Source organism: Gordionus sp. m RMFG-2023, chromosome 1, assembly GCF_954871325.1.
Source record: "Gordionus sp. m RMFG-2023 chromosome 1, tfGorSpeb1-WG-v2, whole genome shotgun sequence".
NCBI classification, from domain to species: Eukaryota; Metazoa; Nematomorpha; class Gordioida; order Chordodea; family Parachordodidae; genus Gordionus; species Gordionus sp. m RMFG-2023.
Window position 1 is genome coordinate 43159109 of NC_088775.1, and position 17550 is coordinate 43176658.

Genomic DNA, 17550 nt, shown 5'->3' on the forward strand with positions numbered 1-17550 from the left:
AAAAATTATAAAAAATTAATTAAAATTTTTAAAACTATCTAATTAGTTTAACAATATCAATTTTATTATTAAATTTATAAATATCTAATTTAACTATGCGAGAAAAATTTTAGAATATATTTTTAATGTTATTTAATATTTTACATATAATTTTTAATATATATTTTTAAACCATGTTATCATTAAAAATTAAAAATTTTTATTTGTTATTTAAATATATTTCATTTTCATATGGTATATAATTTTTATAAATTGAAACCATTTTTTAAATAAAATTATTTGCAATAAAATTTTTTTTAATTTCTTTTTAAATTAAAAAAATTCTTTTTTCGGAGGTTATGGGGGGGGGGGGTTCAACCCCAACCCCCACCTTCTCTACGCCACTGTTCTCATCTTTCTATTTTATATTTATTAAATAATATCTGTCCTAGTTTATTTCTTTACAATTAAATTTAAAGCAAATATAACTGTTATATATTGTTGTTTATAATATTATTTTTTAATCTTTTTACGTTTCTGGTAGTAGCGCCACTAAGAGAGGGGGGCAGGGACTCGAGTCCCCTGAAAATTGTAAAAAAAATATACCATGTTAACTAGATAAAACATAATTTTGAAAATAATTTTAAACAATTTTTTGAGCCCTGAGATTGTAAAGGCTTGACGGCCTCTGGTTTCTGGGTTAATTAAATTTTACAGTGGATGACGACAATATGATAATTAAATAAAATAATTTTATATTTTTAGGGGTTCAGCAAATCTAGGTATTTAGAAAATCTTTAAAATTTATATCATTTATAATGCGGATTAAATAAATAAATGTAAAAAAATTGTGTTATTTTCAGTCAATATTTCTTAATGTTCTCCAAACCTTGAATCTCCTTTTTAAATTTTATTCCTGAACCCGGACCCTTTTTCTTTAAAGATTTCACATCCCTGTTATATGGATCCCTACATTATAAAAAATAAATATTTTTAAAAATAGAATGCACATATTTTATTTTGTATTTGAATCATTATTTATTCGGTATTTAGTGATCTTTACTTGAATGACAATATAAGTAAAAATAGGTCATTATGAATAATTTGACCCTCGATATCTCCAAAAATATAAGAGCTAGAATGCGTAAATTATGCTTTATTTAAGTATCCTTTAATTTGTATATATAATTTCATTTAAATATCAAGGTCGGTTGAAAATAATGTTTTTTATATATATTGTTCAGCTACAAGTTAATTATTTGCATTTTATCTATCTTAACATAATTTTATACTTATTATATTAGACTTTTCCTCATCCATTTTGGATATTAAACTAAATATATAATTAAGATAAATTAGTAATTGCTTTAAAGCTAGATTATGTTGATTTTTTTAAAATTAACATAAACATCTTTATCATAATAATCAAAAAATAAATAAAACTTTGTACAAGTCTCTAAAAAAATGATCTTTGCAATATTTAAAAACCTAGCACAATGGTGTGGTTAAAATCCAAATGTAACTTAATCCATTATATATTTTTTTTATATTCTTCATTTTAGTAGTTTCGATATTTCAATATATTATTCAAAATTATAATATGAGTGAAAAGTTGGCGCTAAGCTACTACCCATTACTAAGAAGACTACAAAATTATATTATCAATAGCTAGAGCATTAAAAAAATCATATTTAACAAAAATAAATATAACACATACAAATTTATGATTGAAACTATAAATAATTTATGTTTAAGAAAATATGAATGCCTTGCCACTAGAATTTCCACCTGCCAGCATGTTCAAATGAGGATGAAATAGGTTTAAGGATGTTATAGAGCTCAAATTTTCTGACATAAATTTATAAACCAAATCCCCGGCTGTAGAAAATATTTGGATCTTAAATAATATGATATAAAAAATATTATTAATAAAAATGATATCTATAATTAGTTAAATGTTTACAAAATTTTGGCTTTAAAGGAAATATTACTTGTCTTGGATGTTCCATGCTTCCTATAGCAAAGAAATTTTCCACATGAGGGTGCCAAGTAGCTTTAAAATTGGTAAGCCACCTTCCAACATGATTATTGTGTCTAAAAAACAATAAGAGAATTTTTCACTACTTTAAATTTAAAAAAAAATAATAGTTTTCTGCGATTTTCATTATTTTGGCCAAATTTATATAAATTTATCCCTAGTCATATAATGAGAAGTTCAAAACGACCGAAATAGTTATAATATCTTTTTCAACTTGATTTGCGTTAACAGAGGAGGACCAGGAAGGTTTTTCATTAGATAATTATTGATGTCCCCTATTCTGGATGAGAGATCAGTGTTGAATACCCTAAGGCTATCATCAATACACACCGTTAAAACTTTAGAACCAGTTTGGGGACTGAAATATGCCGAGTGTATACCTTTAGGGTGCGTCATTCTCACTAAAGGTTCACATTCGGAGGATGTCGTCATATAGCGTAGATCCCATATGCTGGCATTACTTTGTAATTAAATCAGTTATATATTATTTAAGACACTCGAAATGGAATTGATATTAATTAATTAGTAATGGGTTTTATATCCGAATCTATTTTAGGCACAATTTTAAAGAATAAATACACCTTTATATGTTGACAGGTTAAAAATACACTTATGAAGTTATCAGGAACATTAAATTACTGTATATTTTTTATAAATATAAATATGGATTTATTACGTGTCGGAAGATGAAGTCAAAAAAAAGTTAGCATTAAGGGGATGCATCTGAAGAGTCCGGAGGGACCGTCTACTGCAATCATAGATATGTTGAGTTAATTTGGCACTATATTTATAATAAATAAAATATAGAATAAATATAATGTATCTTAGAAGAAGTGGTAAGTATATATATAAATAACAAAATACAAGAACATGCTTATTGCAGGTCGACCTCTTTGGGCAAAAATTTTGTTTTTTCATAAATAATCATTAAAATATTGCATTCATTATTAAATAGCTTTAAATGATATCGAAATTTTAAGTGGAATGATATACTACGCGGACAGAGGGTTCTCTACAAATGGAGGGGGGAGTATTATCAAAATTTCAGGAAGTACGCTCTTAGTCAAAACACAGCCAGTAGAAATTTGCAAAACCCGGCCTAAAGACAATTAAAAAATATCCGGACAGAGCAATTCATAAAAAATTTTCGGGCCGGGCTGAACATTATAATTAAAATATCAGGCAGGATCTCATAAATCTTTTATTTTAGCTAAAATTTTAATATGCCTCCAGCCCGGGCATTAAAATTTTGACATATTTATTGAATTTCAAAACTAATATTTTGACTGATACTATTTAAAAATAAATTACAATATGTTTATTATATTTTGAGAGCTATCCAATTAAAATACTTTATCTATATAATATATAAAATAGCAAATTCACAAAAAAATTAAACAAGTCATTTATGATATGATCCTATTAAAAAATATAGATATCAAAACACAATTGATTTATAAAATGGTGGTTATAGAAATAATATAGAGCATTGCTATTGAAAAAAAATCATATAAAGATATAGACGTTATAGCTAAAAAAATTAACGTTCAGGTTAGGATTTTTCGTAAAGTTTTAAGAGCTGGGCCGGAAAATTAGTATAAAAAGATTCGGCATGCGCAGGCCTAACAAATGTTTAAATAACGGGAGCAGGGCATCTTTCGCGAAAAAAATCTTAAAGGTGCAAAACGGGTTTGATTATCTCTAAACAGTATATGTTTATAATTGAATCATTTTATATTTTAGTAAAAGAGGACAGTGAGGAGGTTCGGCGTCATTGGAGTGAACACCTCTTTATTTTTTTTATAGAATCATTTCTTCAAATTAAATGAATATATAAAGCCAACATATTTCTCTTTAAATTTTAGGTTGAGATAAATTATGAACATGAATAATGAAATAAATCAAGAATCGTTTTAATTGAATCTAAAATATTAGTTGACAAAAATTATGAAAGTTAGCCTTCTATCCAACTTACTTCATTTATTAGCTATTATGGTATTTTTGCAAAATAAATTAACATAAAATGATACACTGCTTTTTATATAAATTCTATTACTATTGTTATGTTCATATAAGATTCAATTATCATGTCAAATTTTCAGACAGGTAAATATTAACAAAAATAACTTGAAAAACTCTAAATAAATTCTATATTCAAACAAAATTGCGTTACTCCTTAGAAGCTCTATGATCCACCAATACAACAGTTCCATTTTGCTGAGCTACTAAAAAGGCATCACCGTTAGGGGTCAAAAAATCAAAACTTTTGCATAAATTGTTGAGTTCGAGGGGTGTAGAATAAACCTTTTAAAAATTTTAATATTTATTAGATCCCTAAAAAGATCTGCCCAAGTCCGATTAAACTCGGACCAGTCTCAGGCAGAGATTATTTTGGATTTGGCTATGCCAAATTTTGTTTTTCGTTTCGAACTTAATGTTGTTAAACGGTTAACCATATTTTAGCCAAAGTATTACGCAAACGTGATTTTCCTCATAGATGGCGAACATCTATTAACGAAATCTTGAGTTGCATAACATTTTTTGGTTAAAATATTAATTTAATCATGTACATAAATCAAGCCGTTTAACAACACTAATCGAACCAGACTTAAGAAAATATTCTTTCGGTCAGACCTGACTTCTATCAAAAAAATTTAAAAAATTCCACAAATCTTTTACAATTTTATGTGTTTGATTCAGCTTTAGATTAGAGTAATAAAGCGGATCTTATATAAAATTTTTATTAACTAACTTAACCCTCATTCAATAATATATTACAGGGTTTCCCATCCAAAAAAGGAAAAGGTTCAAACAAAAAAGGAAAAGTGTCAAACAAAAAAGGAAAAAGTTCAATCAAAAAAGGAAAAGGTCCGATCAAAAAAGGAAAATTGTCAATCAAAAAAGGAAAAGTCCCAAAGGTTAAGGAAATAGTCCAATCAAAAAAGGAAAAGTGTCAAACAAAAAAGGAAAAGTGTCAAACAAAAAAGGAAAAGGTTTAATCAAAAAAGGAAAAGTGTCAAACAAAAAAGGAAAAGTGTCAAACAAAAAAGGAAAAGAATCAAAAAAGGAAAAGTGTCAATCGAAAAAGGAAAATTCCCAAAAGAAAAAGGGTCAATCAAAAAAGGAAAATTCCCATTCAAAAAAGGAAAATCGTAATTTTTTAAAAAAAATATATAAACTTTTCAATTTTTCTTAAATTTATTTATTTTTGTCATTCCTTCTTATTTTATTTCTAACTTTTTGCGATTTCTTTATTTTATTTGTATCTTTTCTCACTATATCTTTTCTCAATTTTTTTTCTTCTCATTTTTGATAATTCTTTTAAGTATATTTAATTTTCACTAAATTTTTGGCAGACAACTTTTTTATTATAATATTTTACATATGAAATTATTTAATTACAATTACGATATATATTTAATATAGTACGAAAAAAAATTATATTAATCATTAACACTATATCCCAAAATGTAGAAGGAGAGAAATTATTAATGATTAATATAAATTTGTTTCGTACTATATTAAATATATATCGTAATTGAAATTAAATAATTTCATATGTAAAAAATTATAATAAAAAAATTGTCTGCCAAAAATTTAGTGAAAATTAAATATACTTAAAAGAATTATCAAAAATGAGAAGAAAAAAATTGAGAAAAGATACAAATAAAATAAAGAAATCGCAAAAAGTTAGAAATAAAATAAGAAGGAATGACAAAAATAAATAAATTTAAGAAAAATTGAAAAGTTTATATATTTTTTTAAAAAATTACGATTTTCCTTTTTTGAATGGGAATTTTCCTTTTTTGATTGACCCTTTTCCTTTTTTTGGGGGAATTTTCCCTTTTCGATTGACACTTTTCCTTTTTTGTTTGACACTTTTCCTTTTTTGATTGAACCTTTTCCTTTTTTGTTTGACACTTTTCCTTTTTTGATTGGACTTTTTCCTTAACCTTTGGGACTTTTCCTTTTTTGATTGACAATTTTCCTTTTTTGATCGGACCTATTCCTTTTTTGATTGAACTTTTTCCTTTTTTGTTTGACACTTTTCCTTTTTTGATTGAACTTTGATTGGGACTTTAAAAAATTTCTATTAAAAAAATATACATATCAAAAAAACTATAACTATATCTATAAAATAAAAAACAATTTAAGTTAAGTTGGCACTTAATGACCCATGCGGAGAAATATAGTTGGATCGGCAAATTTCAATAGATATTCTATGCCATAAATAATAACCCTCTTTTGGATCTCTTATGATTAAAAGTAGCGTTTTCCCTACTATTTTAAATAATTTTAGGACTTGAGGTTCAAATGAATCAGGTGTCTGAGACAATCTTAACGAGATTGATTGTTTAGGTGATTATATTTATTGGCTTTAAAATATTTTGCTCTCATGATGTAGTAGAAATGGATCTAGCAAAACGATCCAAGCAGTTGTTTTACTACTCATTTTAGATTGTTTTATTAGTCACCTTTCAAATAATAATCGAATGAATATCTGATTAGTTTAATTAATTTATTTTAAAATCCAAAAAAAATAATTATGATTATTTATATTTTTTATAATTAATGTTGTCTATGATAATAATAGTAATATCAGGTCCAATCATAATTTTACAATCTTGATTGACATCTAATGGTTAAATAATGTACATACGAAATATTATTATTGACATTTTATGACACGGCCCCTATTTAAAGTAGAGATCTATCCGTTCGTTTTGAAATTTATTTAACCAGCCCAATTATAATTTTTTTTTAAAATTTACCTGCCCATTTATCTATAAATTTTGTTTAATCCGCCCGCCCGGCTAATGTTTAAAATATTTTAATGGCTGGTTTAGCTCATTATTTATTTAAATGTATTTTTTATTAAAAATATATAATATGCAATATTATGAAATAAAACCAATATTTTTAATAAATTGAAGTCTGTTCTGCTCATTAAGCCTGAAAAAATATCACAAATTTACCCGCCCATTACTTTAAAAAAAATTACAACCCGCCCAATGTTGGAAATATTTTAAAAAACCCGACCATGCTCATTCAAAGTATAAGCGGGTGGGCGAAAAACCTGCCCAATGCACACCTCTAATTCAAGGCCCATTGTCTATCTTTTAATAAACCCTTGAGGGTTAAAATTCCTTGAGTTGTCTGAATTATCGAACTCGTCTTGTCTTATAGTATTCTTTATTTCAATTTATATAATTGATTTATAATGGGTTTATATACATATATATATTAAAATTTATCCGCTTTGAATTTGATTTATAATGTGCATATGTAGAGAGTAAATAAATTCATAAAAATAGTTAGCATGTAAAATTTTATATAAAAAGAGCTATAAACAGCACACTTCTTTTTTAATAGTTAATAAATAAATTCATAAAAATAGAATGTAAAATTTTTTATAAAAATAGCTATATAAAATAAATTTTCAAAATGAAATAATAACTTTATTAATCATGTAAGTTAATGAATATATCAGATATAACTAATTCACAATATATATTTTTTTTTAAAAAGACTCAAATTATTTTATATTGTGAAGGTATATTAAAAATTCTTTATATATATACCATATAGCCCATTATATTATCAATTTTTGTTACTTTGCATTCTACATTTTTGTGAATTTGTGCTAATTGTGATGGCAGAGTTAGGTAGAAATGGTATATTTTTCTTAGGATACTGATTCCTAGATGGAAAATATTGTATTTTCTACATATTATATATTTTTCCTCCCTACAAAATATTAAATTTATTTCTATACATATGTCTTGTAATTTTGTTAAAATCTTTGTTCGGAAAATTTTCGCAATTTTAAATACCTAAAAATAGATTTTTATATCTATTTTAGGAGATATTTATAAAAATGTAGCTTTGATTTTGTTTACATGAAACAAGGACAATTACATGTGTTGAAATTGCATTTCACACATAGACCATGTGTTCACATTACAGTATTATATGTAAAATCAATATTTCCTAATTACTAATAATAATACCCAAATAATGTATATTATAGCTCCTATTTCCCAAATGTCTTAAAATGAATGAATTATTATGTTTTGCTGATATTACATTGTCCATATTAATGTTCCATAGATTATAAATGCAGATACCCCAATGTACATGTCATTATTGATAATATGTGTTTCCGCGATTATATATTTAAATGTATCGAAGATATTATATTATAAATCATCATAAGGGGAGACGATTCGATAAATTCTTCAAGGCGCACCGATACAATTCAAAGGGACGATTCGATACAACACCACCACAGAGAGAGGGACGATGGGCTTGTGAAGGGTGGGCGTGTTGTAGCTCTTGAAAAAAAAAGAAATAAATTTAATATAATACAAAAAATGTCAGTTATTTTCTGACAGGGGAATTAATGTTTCCTTGTGGATGAGAGCAAAACGAGATGATGACATGGGTTGTTTTTAGAAAAGAACAATAAAAGTTTCTTTGTTTACGATTTGGAGTGAAGAAGACATGATGTTGGATGAAGACGGGATTGATTGGGGAAGATTTAATATGTTTATGAAATATAATGTTATATGTGCATAAATAAAGTGGACTTATAGTAATGTTTATTATATTTATTTAATATTATTAAAAGGATCGTTTTGGATTGTTAAGTTATATTTTTGAGAGGGAAGGGTTGAGAGTAAGGGTCATTTTTTTTTCGATAATATTGTTATTGAAAAACGAAAATTTTGGATAATAGCAAAATAATATATTGATATTGAAAAAAGAAAATTTGGATAGCAAAATAATAGTAATTGAGGTTTTTATTGAAAAACAAAATTTTTGGATGACGGCAAAATAATAGAAGTGAGATTTTTATGGAAAAAAGAAATTTTTGGATGATAGCAAATTAAAAGTAACTGGAGGTTTTTATTGAAAATGAAAATAGATGTAGAAAAATCATCACTATAGGTTTGCATTGAAAAACAAAATGAAAGATTTAAAGGGTCACGGAGAAATAAAGGTAAGAAAAGGAAAAGGGAGAAGAAGGGATAAATGCATACTAATTTTATTTTTAGATGGCCTCTTATGTACGAATAGAAAATAAGATTGGATGGAGATCCGAGAAATAGATGGTTCAAGAGAATCTAAAGATTGGTTACAACGGGCCAAAGAAGAAGCATCTCGCCAGTAAGGAGAGATTATAAACGAGTTAAAAACAATAGCCAGGGATCAAATCAAACGAGAGGAACAGGTATCAAGGAGGCCGTATGTATCATACAGGGTGAAAAGATGTTGGGGCTGCAGGGCGTAATAATCATTATATCCGAGTCTGCATGGAGACAGCTCTAGTAATGAACAACAGTTAATACTTTCGGGGAAATCGGCGGAAGAACTGGCAGTAAGATAACGTAGAATACTGCAGTGCAGTCCTTCGAAGGGAAATTGTCTCAACTCAGGCAAATATCGTCTTATTTTTATTGAATTTAAATGAATTTGTAATTAAATAGTTTGTTTTTATGATTATGCAAATATTTCTCATAAAAGTAGTTATTTTTGGATTATTTAATTTTTTTAGATCGATATTTCATATTTTTATTATTTTGCAAATAGTTTTTTATGTTTAAATTAGTAATTTATAAAAAGTAAATCGTCTGATTTTAGCAAAGTAATATTTAAACTTATTCAAATTTTTAAATTGTTTGTATAAAAGGAGAGAAAATATTATAATTTGGATTATTTTTTTGTTTATATATATTTTATAAAATAAAGTAAAATTTAATTATACTTCGTTTTTTGGAATTAATCAAGATATCTTTCTTAGATTTTAATCATTTAATTAACTTATTAGTCTTCTTAAATTTATTTTAATATTATATAATTTCAGTCAGTTCTTTACCACAACTTTCAAAAAATAAATATATCATTTTTATTTAAAGATATTTTAAAATAATTTATTTCTAAAATATGCATACAGCGTTTATATATGGGGATGGGGAAAGGGGGGGGGGAGCATTTTGTCTATAAATTTTTTAAAGGGGGTAGGCTAGGGTTAATGTAAGATATCAATTTAATCTTTAAATGAAACCAGGGTTGTATATTTGACTAGTCAAATATGGTCAATTCAAATAAATGTATTTTAAGACAATATAAACTTTATTTTATTTAAAAGTGCTGTGTTGTTAAATGGCTCGATTTTTGTTAATACAATATTTATCTAAAAAAATTATGCAAGCTTCAAGATTTCGTTAATAGATGTCCGAACTATTCTGCTATCTATGAGCTAAATTTCCAGGCTGGCATAATATTTTTGGCTAAAATATCGGGTTAGTCGTTTTTAAAAATCGAGCCGATTAACAACACTATTGTCCGTAATAGTAAAATGAATCTATTTATAATATTTTTAAATTTCGCTCTCAGTGGCAGTCTTGTTCTGTTTATATTCAATATTATCATTTTTTTTAATATTATTTTTTAAGCATTTTCCTGCTGCCGAGATCTTCATTCGATTTCTATTTTAGTAAGAATATAAACCCACATCAATCAATTTCTTTCTGAAGAAATAAAAAAGGAAATTGTTAATAAAATGCCACTTCTGTTAATGGGCATGGCGAGCAAAACCCATTGCATTAACTTGAGGCCGGAATCTGATTTTTTCCTATGGAAGTTACTGCTTTCCATATAATTTGCTATTAAACTTGTAAAATGCCTAATTCTTGTATGCCGGAATCTGATTTTTTCCTATGGAAGTTACTGCTTTCCACATAATTTGCTATTAAACTTGTAAAGTGCCTAATTCTTGTATTATATTATATACTTTATTAAATTCACTACTATTAAGAGCTCCCCTTGATATTGGGGATCCAATAAATAAGCAGCATTGTGATCACAAGTATTTATATCGTTTTTTCTTTTTTCAACCATTTTTTTTTAATTTTTTTCTTTTTCCGATTTTTTTATAGTATTTGACCTGGTAAAATACTCCTCCGATCAATTGAATTTGACCTATCAATTTAACGACTTGCCAACCTTAGTGAAACGAAGTTTTTTCATTAAATCGAAATATAGTATTAAAATTTATACAATCATTATTAAAAATCGAATTTTGGGGGTTATCAATTAAATTTTTAGATGAAACGCAGTTTTATTCATTAAATCGAAATATAGTAAAAAATGACGCAGTTCTATTCATTAAATTGAAATTTAATATTAAAATTTATACAATGATTAATAAAATGAATAAAAATATCAAAACGATTTAAATCAATATTTTCGAAAATATCTCTATTCAAGAAGATATTCATGAATATTATCCCGATTCTTAAATCATTTATTTTGCTTATAGATCAGGTCACAGTCTTTTATATAAATACTCTAATAATAATCGGAACTAAGAATATAGCTCTAAATATGTTAAAAATTTAAAAACTCGGAAGTGATAATATTTATATTTAGATATATCTTACAACTTTATTTTAAAAAAAATATTTCGAAAAATATATATTTATTTTAAAATAAAATATTAACCAAACAGAAAAGGAACCAATCATATATTAATACGTGAAACGAGTGTTAATAATCAACTTACTAATAAAATTTTGTTTTAATTTAATATATATTGAATTTAAATATGGACAAGCAATTAATTAACAAGATTAATCGTTGAAAAAAATGTTGAAAATTTAATTTAAAATAAAAAAATGTGTTATAGTAAAATATTTATCAGAGATCTGCAGGCCCGGCCCTAAACCCGGCCCGGATTTTAAATTTTTTAAATATACCCGGGCCGGGCCTAAAAAATTTTTTTAAACATATCCGGGCCGGGCCTAAAAAATTTTTTTAAAATATATCCGGGCCGGGCCTAAGATTGTTAAACCCGGGCCGGACCGGGCCTTAATATATTTTATAAAAATCTTTACATTATGAGTTAATGGTTATAAGATTATATTATAGTTATGATTAATATAATATTGGGCAGTGACGAAGCGTCCATAGAAGCAAGGGAAGCATTGCTTCCCTTGAAATTTTTCTTACAAAAATTTTAAATAAACTTAATATAATCTCTGTACTATGCTAAATAAACTAATTTGACTTCGTTAAAAAATTTAATATAATTCTTATAACGTTAAAAAGATTAATATAATTTTTATAACGTTAAAAATATTAATAAAATTTTTATAACGTTAAAAAGATTAATATAATTTTTATAACGCTAAAAAATTGATATTATTTACTATATTAAGAAATACTATTATTTTTACTACGTTAAAAATCAGGGATGTGAACCCGGACCCTGAACCCTCCTGGACCCTCGTATTTTGGCTGAACCCGGACTCTTATAAAAAGTAGAGGGTCCAAGGGTTCAGGGTGTTAAAAATTTTAAACTTAAATTATTTATTTTTTTTAAAAATAATATAAAATTTTTATAATTTTATTAATTATTTCGTGGAATCATTTATTTTATCTTCGCGTTTTTCTTCCTGGACTTCATTTCATTTTATTTAGATATTGATACCATACATTATAATATAGTGTAAGTAATAATATTTTATTATGTAAATTTATTAGAAATACTTTGACTATTTTGATTTGAAAGTGAAATAATTGGAATTATTTTGTACTGCAAGTAATAATATTTTAATTTTAAAGGCTAATTTATTAATATCTTTTATAAAAATTTTATTAAGTGATTATTTTGCAGTGTTAAAATATTAAGGTTATGTTTTTTGAGCAGTAAATTTAAATTAATCAAAATTGGCAGTGTTTTGCAAATATATAATTTTATTATAAGTTATCAAGAATATTAAAATCCATGAAAAGGCAAATGGAAATTTTAGATTGCACAACACGTTGGTCCTCTATATGTATGATGCTAGAGCGATTATTAAGTTTGAAAGATTTCTGTAATGATTTTATCATAGGAGCATGTGAAATCATTTTGTCAGAAGATGATTGGAATCAAGTAAAAGAGCTTACTAGTGTGCTGGTTCCTTTAAAAATAACAACATTAAGATTGCAAACAGAACTATTATGTTTATCGGATTTTTATGGCATATGGTTAAGATGTCGATTAGAGTTAGGGAGATTAATAAGTTCTTTTTCAAATGAAGTATTAGAAAATATAAAAATAAGAGAGCAACAATATTTACAAAATAGTATTGTATATGCTTTGATATATTTAGACTCGCGATATCAGGTTTTATTAAGTAGTGACCAAAACAAATGGCTATAGACCATCTTGAAGATTTATGGCATACCCAAAACTCTATTATTTACAATATATTGGAGGCTACAACAATATCTACTGGTTGTAGCGATAACAATGATAATGATAACGATATTGATGATCTGGAAATTTTACTATTAGATAGAGAAAAAAAATAAGGAGCAAAAAATATCTTTGTATCTTTAATAGAAAAGTTCTCGGAAGTTAAGAGAATAAATAGAGATGCAAACATTTTAAAATTCTGGAAGGAAAATTCTTCAATATATCCAGAATTATATACCTTGTCTAGAATCGTCATGGCTGTACCGGCGACACAAGTACAATAATTTATGTATTATAAAAAGGACTATCTATTTTAGGTAAGCGTGGAACGAGGATTTTCATCGTTGAAATAAATTTTGTCTAATTTACGTGGAAATCTGAAGGATGATATTTTAAAAGATATCATGATTGTGCGATTGAATAAAATATTTAAAATATAAATTATCTCATTTCGAATTATAAATGTGTATATAATGAAGTATAATAAAAAATGAATGAAAAAAAGTCTTATTTTGAGTCATTATTTTTATGTTCCCTCTGAACCCGGCCTGAACCCTGGTCCTTTTTAAATTTATTACCGGACCCGAACCCGGACCCTTTTTTTTGTCGAAGGGTTCACATCCCTGTTAAAAATGTTACTATTATTTTTACTACGTTAAAAAATTTACTATTATTTTTACTACGATAAAAAAAATATACACGAGGGAAGCAAATTTAATATTGCTTATTTTTTTAATAAATAAAGAGAAAATCATGCCATGGTATTGTATAATTTTACCTTTAAAAAATAAGTATTGGGGAAGCAAATAAAAAAATGCTTATTATTTTATTAAATAAAAGAGAAAGAAATTTTTTTATATAATATTTTTTTTCCTTACTTTATTAAAATAAAAAAATTTTCGTTTTTAAAATCCTTAATTAATGTTTAATAATTGTAATTGTATTATTGAAAATTTATTAACATCATTTAGCTCAAGAAATTTTGATGCGAAAAAATTGATTATTGAAAAAGGAAGACCAAAACCTTAAAAAAGAAATCAAAACTTGCATCCATAATTTTTCTATCGATAAATATGAAAAATATTAATGGCTCACTAGATGTAAATTTTCTAATTCTCTATATTGTTGGTCATGCCTATTATTCCCAAAGGAAAAATATGTTAGGAATGATAAAGGATTTTCGGATATGAATAATTTTTCAAAGGCAGTTAAATGGCAAAGAATCAACCGCTCATTTGCAGTCGATTCAATTAAAAACATTTGAAAATATGATAAATTCGATGCGCAAAATATCAATCGAACAGCATAATTCTAAAGTCAAATCAAATAGAGAAATATTGAAAATATTGATCAACTAACTCTATATGTTTTCTTGGAATTCAGGAGCTCGTATTCCATGGTGAGGATGAAGAGGAAATTATATTGTATTAATTTATTTGCTCGCGGAAAATTTACTATTGAAACATTATTTAGAAATAGTGCAGTTTTTATTGGACTATCAAGCAATATTCAAAATGATTTGATTAATTCTATTTCATATGTCTTACACCAAAAAATATTAAATTCGCCGAATTGTTAGATATTAGTAAATTCCAAATAATTAATTACCCAAAATATTTATTAGATAATTTAAATGACACTTATTCTCAATTTTTCGACTTACACAAGCTGGAAACCTAATTAAAGGTAGTGTTTTGGGATGTTCAATTTAGAAAGAAAAAGAATGTTAATGAAATACTTGAATTTTTAATATGCACCAATTTGATGAAAAGTTTTAAAGTTTTTTAAATTATGCAAATTCATCTTAACTTTGGCTTCAACAACAGCATGTGCAGAACGGAGTTTTTCATCTTTAAAAAGAATCAAATCTTATTGCAGAAACAGGATGGCCCAAAATCAATTATCGAATCTATCTTTGATTTCGATTGAAAAAAAATTATTAAAAAATTTAAAATCTAGCAATAACTTTTATAATGCAGTACTTGATCATTTTACTCAAAAACAAACACGAATACCACTTATTTGTAAATCTTAATGTTTTTATGGTTTGAGTTTGACTAAAATAAAAATAAAAAATTTTTTTTGATTGATTCCCTAGTAGTAAACTTGACGCTTCGTCACTGATATTGGGTGATGGTTAACACTACCTAACACCCACAGATCGATCAAATTATAAATTTCCTGCAAATTTATTCAAAGTATTAATATATTTTTTTATAATTCATATCTAAATTTTTACAACATATTTTACCAAAACAATCAAATAAAGGAATATCTTAAATACGCCCCAATATTCAAGTATTATTAATATATTTTTTTATAATTCATATCTAAATTTTTAGAATATATTTTACCAAAACAATCAAATAAAGGAATATCACTTCTTGAAGTTTGTAATACCTTTCAAAGCGAAAAAGGAAAAATAAAATTGTTTTTACTTAATATAAAGCATTTTTTAATTGAAAAATTTGTTTTACACAAGTATCATTTTATTTCTCTTTTTCTCTGTCCAAAATTCAAGCAATTACATATGTTGTCAGGGACAGATCGCAAGATGACGGAAAACTATATAAAAGATTATATTAAATTACAAGAGGCTCAGGAAGTAAATGAAATACCATCGACCAGTCAAATTACGACTGTTGTTAAACAAACTGAATCGTTTTATGACAAATGGGGCGATGGTAATTCTGGTAATATGTCAATACCCGATAATGAATATTATAATTACATAAATAAAAAAATAGATGAAACATTTAAGGTGGATAATTTGTTAGAGTGGTGGGCGGCTCATCAAAGCAAATTTCCAATTTTAGCAAAATTGGCAAAACGGGTATTGGCAATTCCTGCTTCAAGTGCAAGCTGTGAGCGGAATTTTTCCACTACTGGGAGAATTCTTGAAGAAAAAAGAAGTAATCTTCAACCTGAAAAGGTAGATATGCTTCTCTTTCTTCATGATAATTTGTGAATTTTTAATACCTTTCTTGAGTATAGGGTTTCGTCAATCATGCTGGTTTTTTACTTTGCAAACTGTCAAATATTTATTGCATTTATTATATTTTACCTTGAGTCATGAAAGTTTTTAATCCAACATTTTTTATTATTTTTTTTTACAATATTATATAATACAATTATCTTCTTTTGTTAAAAATTTATATTATAAAATAAATTATATTAATATTGTGCAATTAGATTATATTTTCAAAATACTATTTATTATACATGCATTTTTTTAAATAGCGATTTATTTTTATTTTATAAATTAAATAGTAAATTAAATACAATATATTATATTCTCAAAATATTTTCCATTTTTATAAACTAAATATTAGTTTTATTTTTATAAATGCAATATTATGCTCAAAATATCCATTTTTATAAATAACAGTTTTATAATTTTTATAAATTCAATATAATATTCTCAAAATATTAGCTTTTTACATGTATTTTTTAAATAATAAGCGATAATACTCACTGAAAAATATGGCAAAATACCTCATAGGTGAATTTTTGTATACAACAGGTCGAATATAATTTTAAAAAATTCCGAGCCGGGCCTGAAATTTTAAAATACGGGCCGGGATGTAAAAAATTTTTTTAAAAAATATCCGGGCCGGGCCTGGCCTTAAATTTTTGAATCCGGGCCGGGCAGGGCCGTAAAAAATTTTTTAAAAAAATATCCGGGCCGGGCCTAAAAAATTTAAAACCGGGCCGGGCCGTGCAAATGGTACCTGTGCAGGTCTCTGATATTTATTAATTTTTCTTAAATTATTTTTTTTTAAATGTTTAATATAGCATCTTTATTATCCAATAGTAATACTAATTTTCCAATTTAAATGAAAACTCCTAATCTTCGTCGGGAATACAAAGACCAAAAAAAATAAATATAGTTACTAAAATGCTATCAATGCCTGAAAAAGGACAAATGAAAATTAAAGATATCGCAAAATACGCCGAAATTTCTACAGCACGATCCATAAATTTACACGGGACACATTCCCAGATATAAATGGAGATCCTTTAAAAGCACACAGTATTCAAAAAAGAGGAAGGAAAAAAAAGAGTCTTCCATAATTGAAAGATACAAAGCTTATCGATGGAAAATAACACTCTTACTATCCAGGAAATAATAGAAAATTTTACCCCCTGGTAGTCCAAAAACGAAAACAACAAATAGTAAATACATCAAAAATATAGGTATGTAGAAAAAAAGACCTGACAAGTTGCTTGATAGAAGAAATACTCCTGGGGCATTTAATATTCGTCAAATCTATTGTGTAAATAT

The 17550-nt window shown here is 26.0% G+C and overlaps 1 protein-coding gene across 1 annotated transcript in view; it reads right to left on the reverse strand.

Annotated features, from left to right (window-relative positions):
* Positions 1–1729: 1729 nt before the first annotated feature.
* LOC135925906 (WD repeat-containing protein 76-like) overlaps positions 1730–17550 on the reverse strand; it is a 50661-nt gene continuing 34840 nt past the window's right edge. The window contains exons 5-9 of the mRNA XM_065461476.1: positions 4191–4321; positions 2694–2798; positions 2232–2477; positions 1971–2073; positions 1730–1876 (exon numbers count right to left, since the gene is read on the reverse strand). Coding sequence (XP_065317548.1) covers positions 1730–1876; positions 1971–2073; positions 2232–2477; positions 2694–2798; positions 4191–4321 — 732 coding nt within the window. The remainder of the gene's footprint in view (positions 1877–1970; positions 2074–2231; positions 2478–2693; positions 2799–4190; positions 4322–17550) is intronic.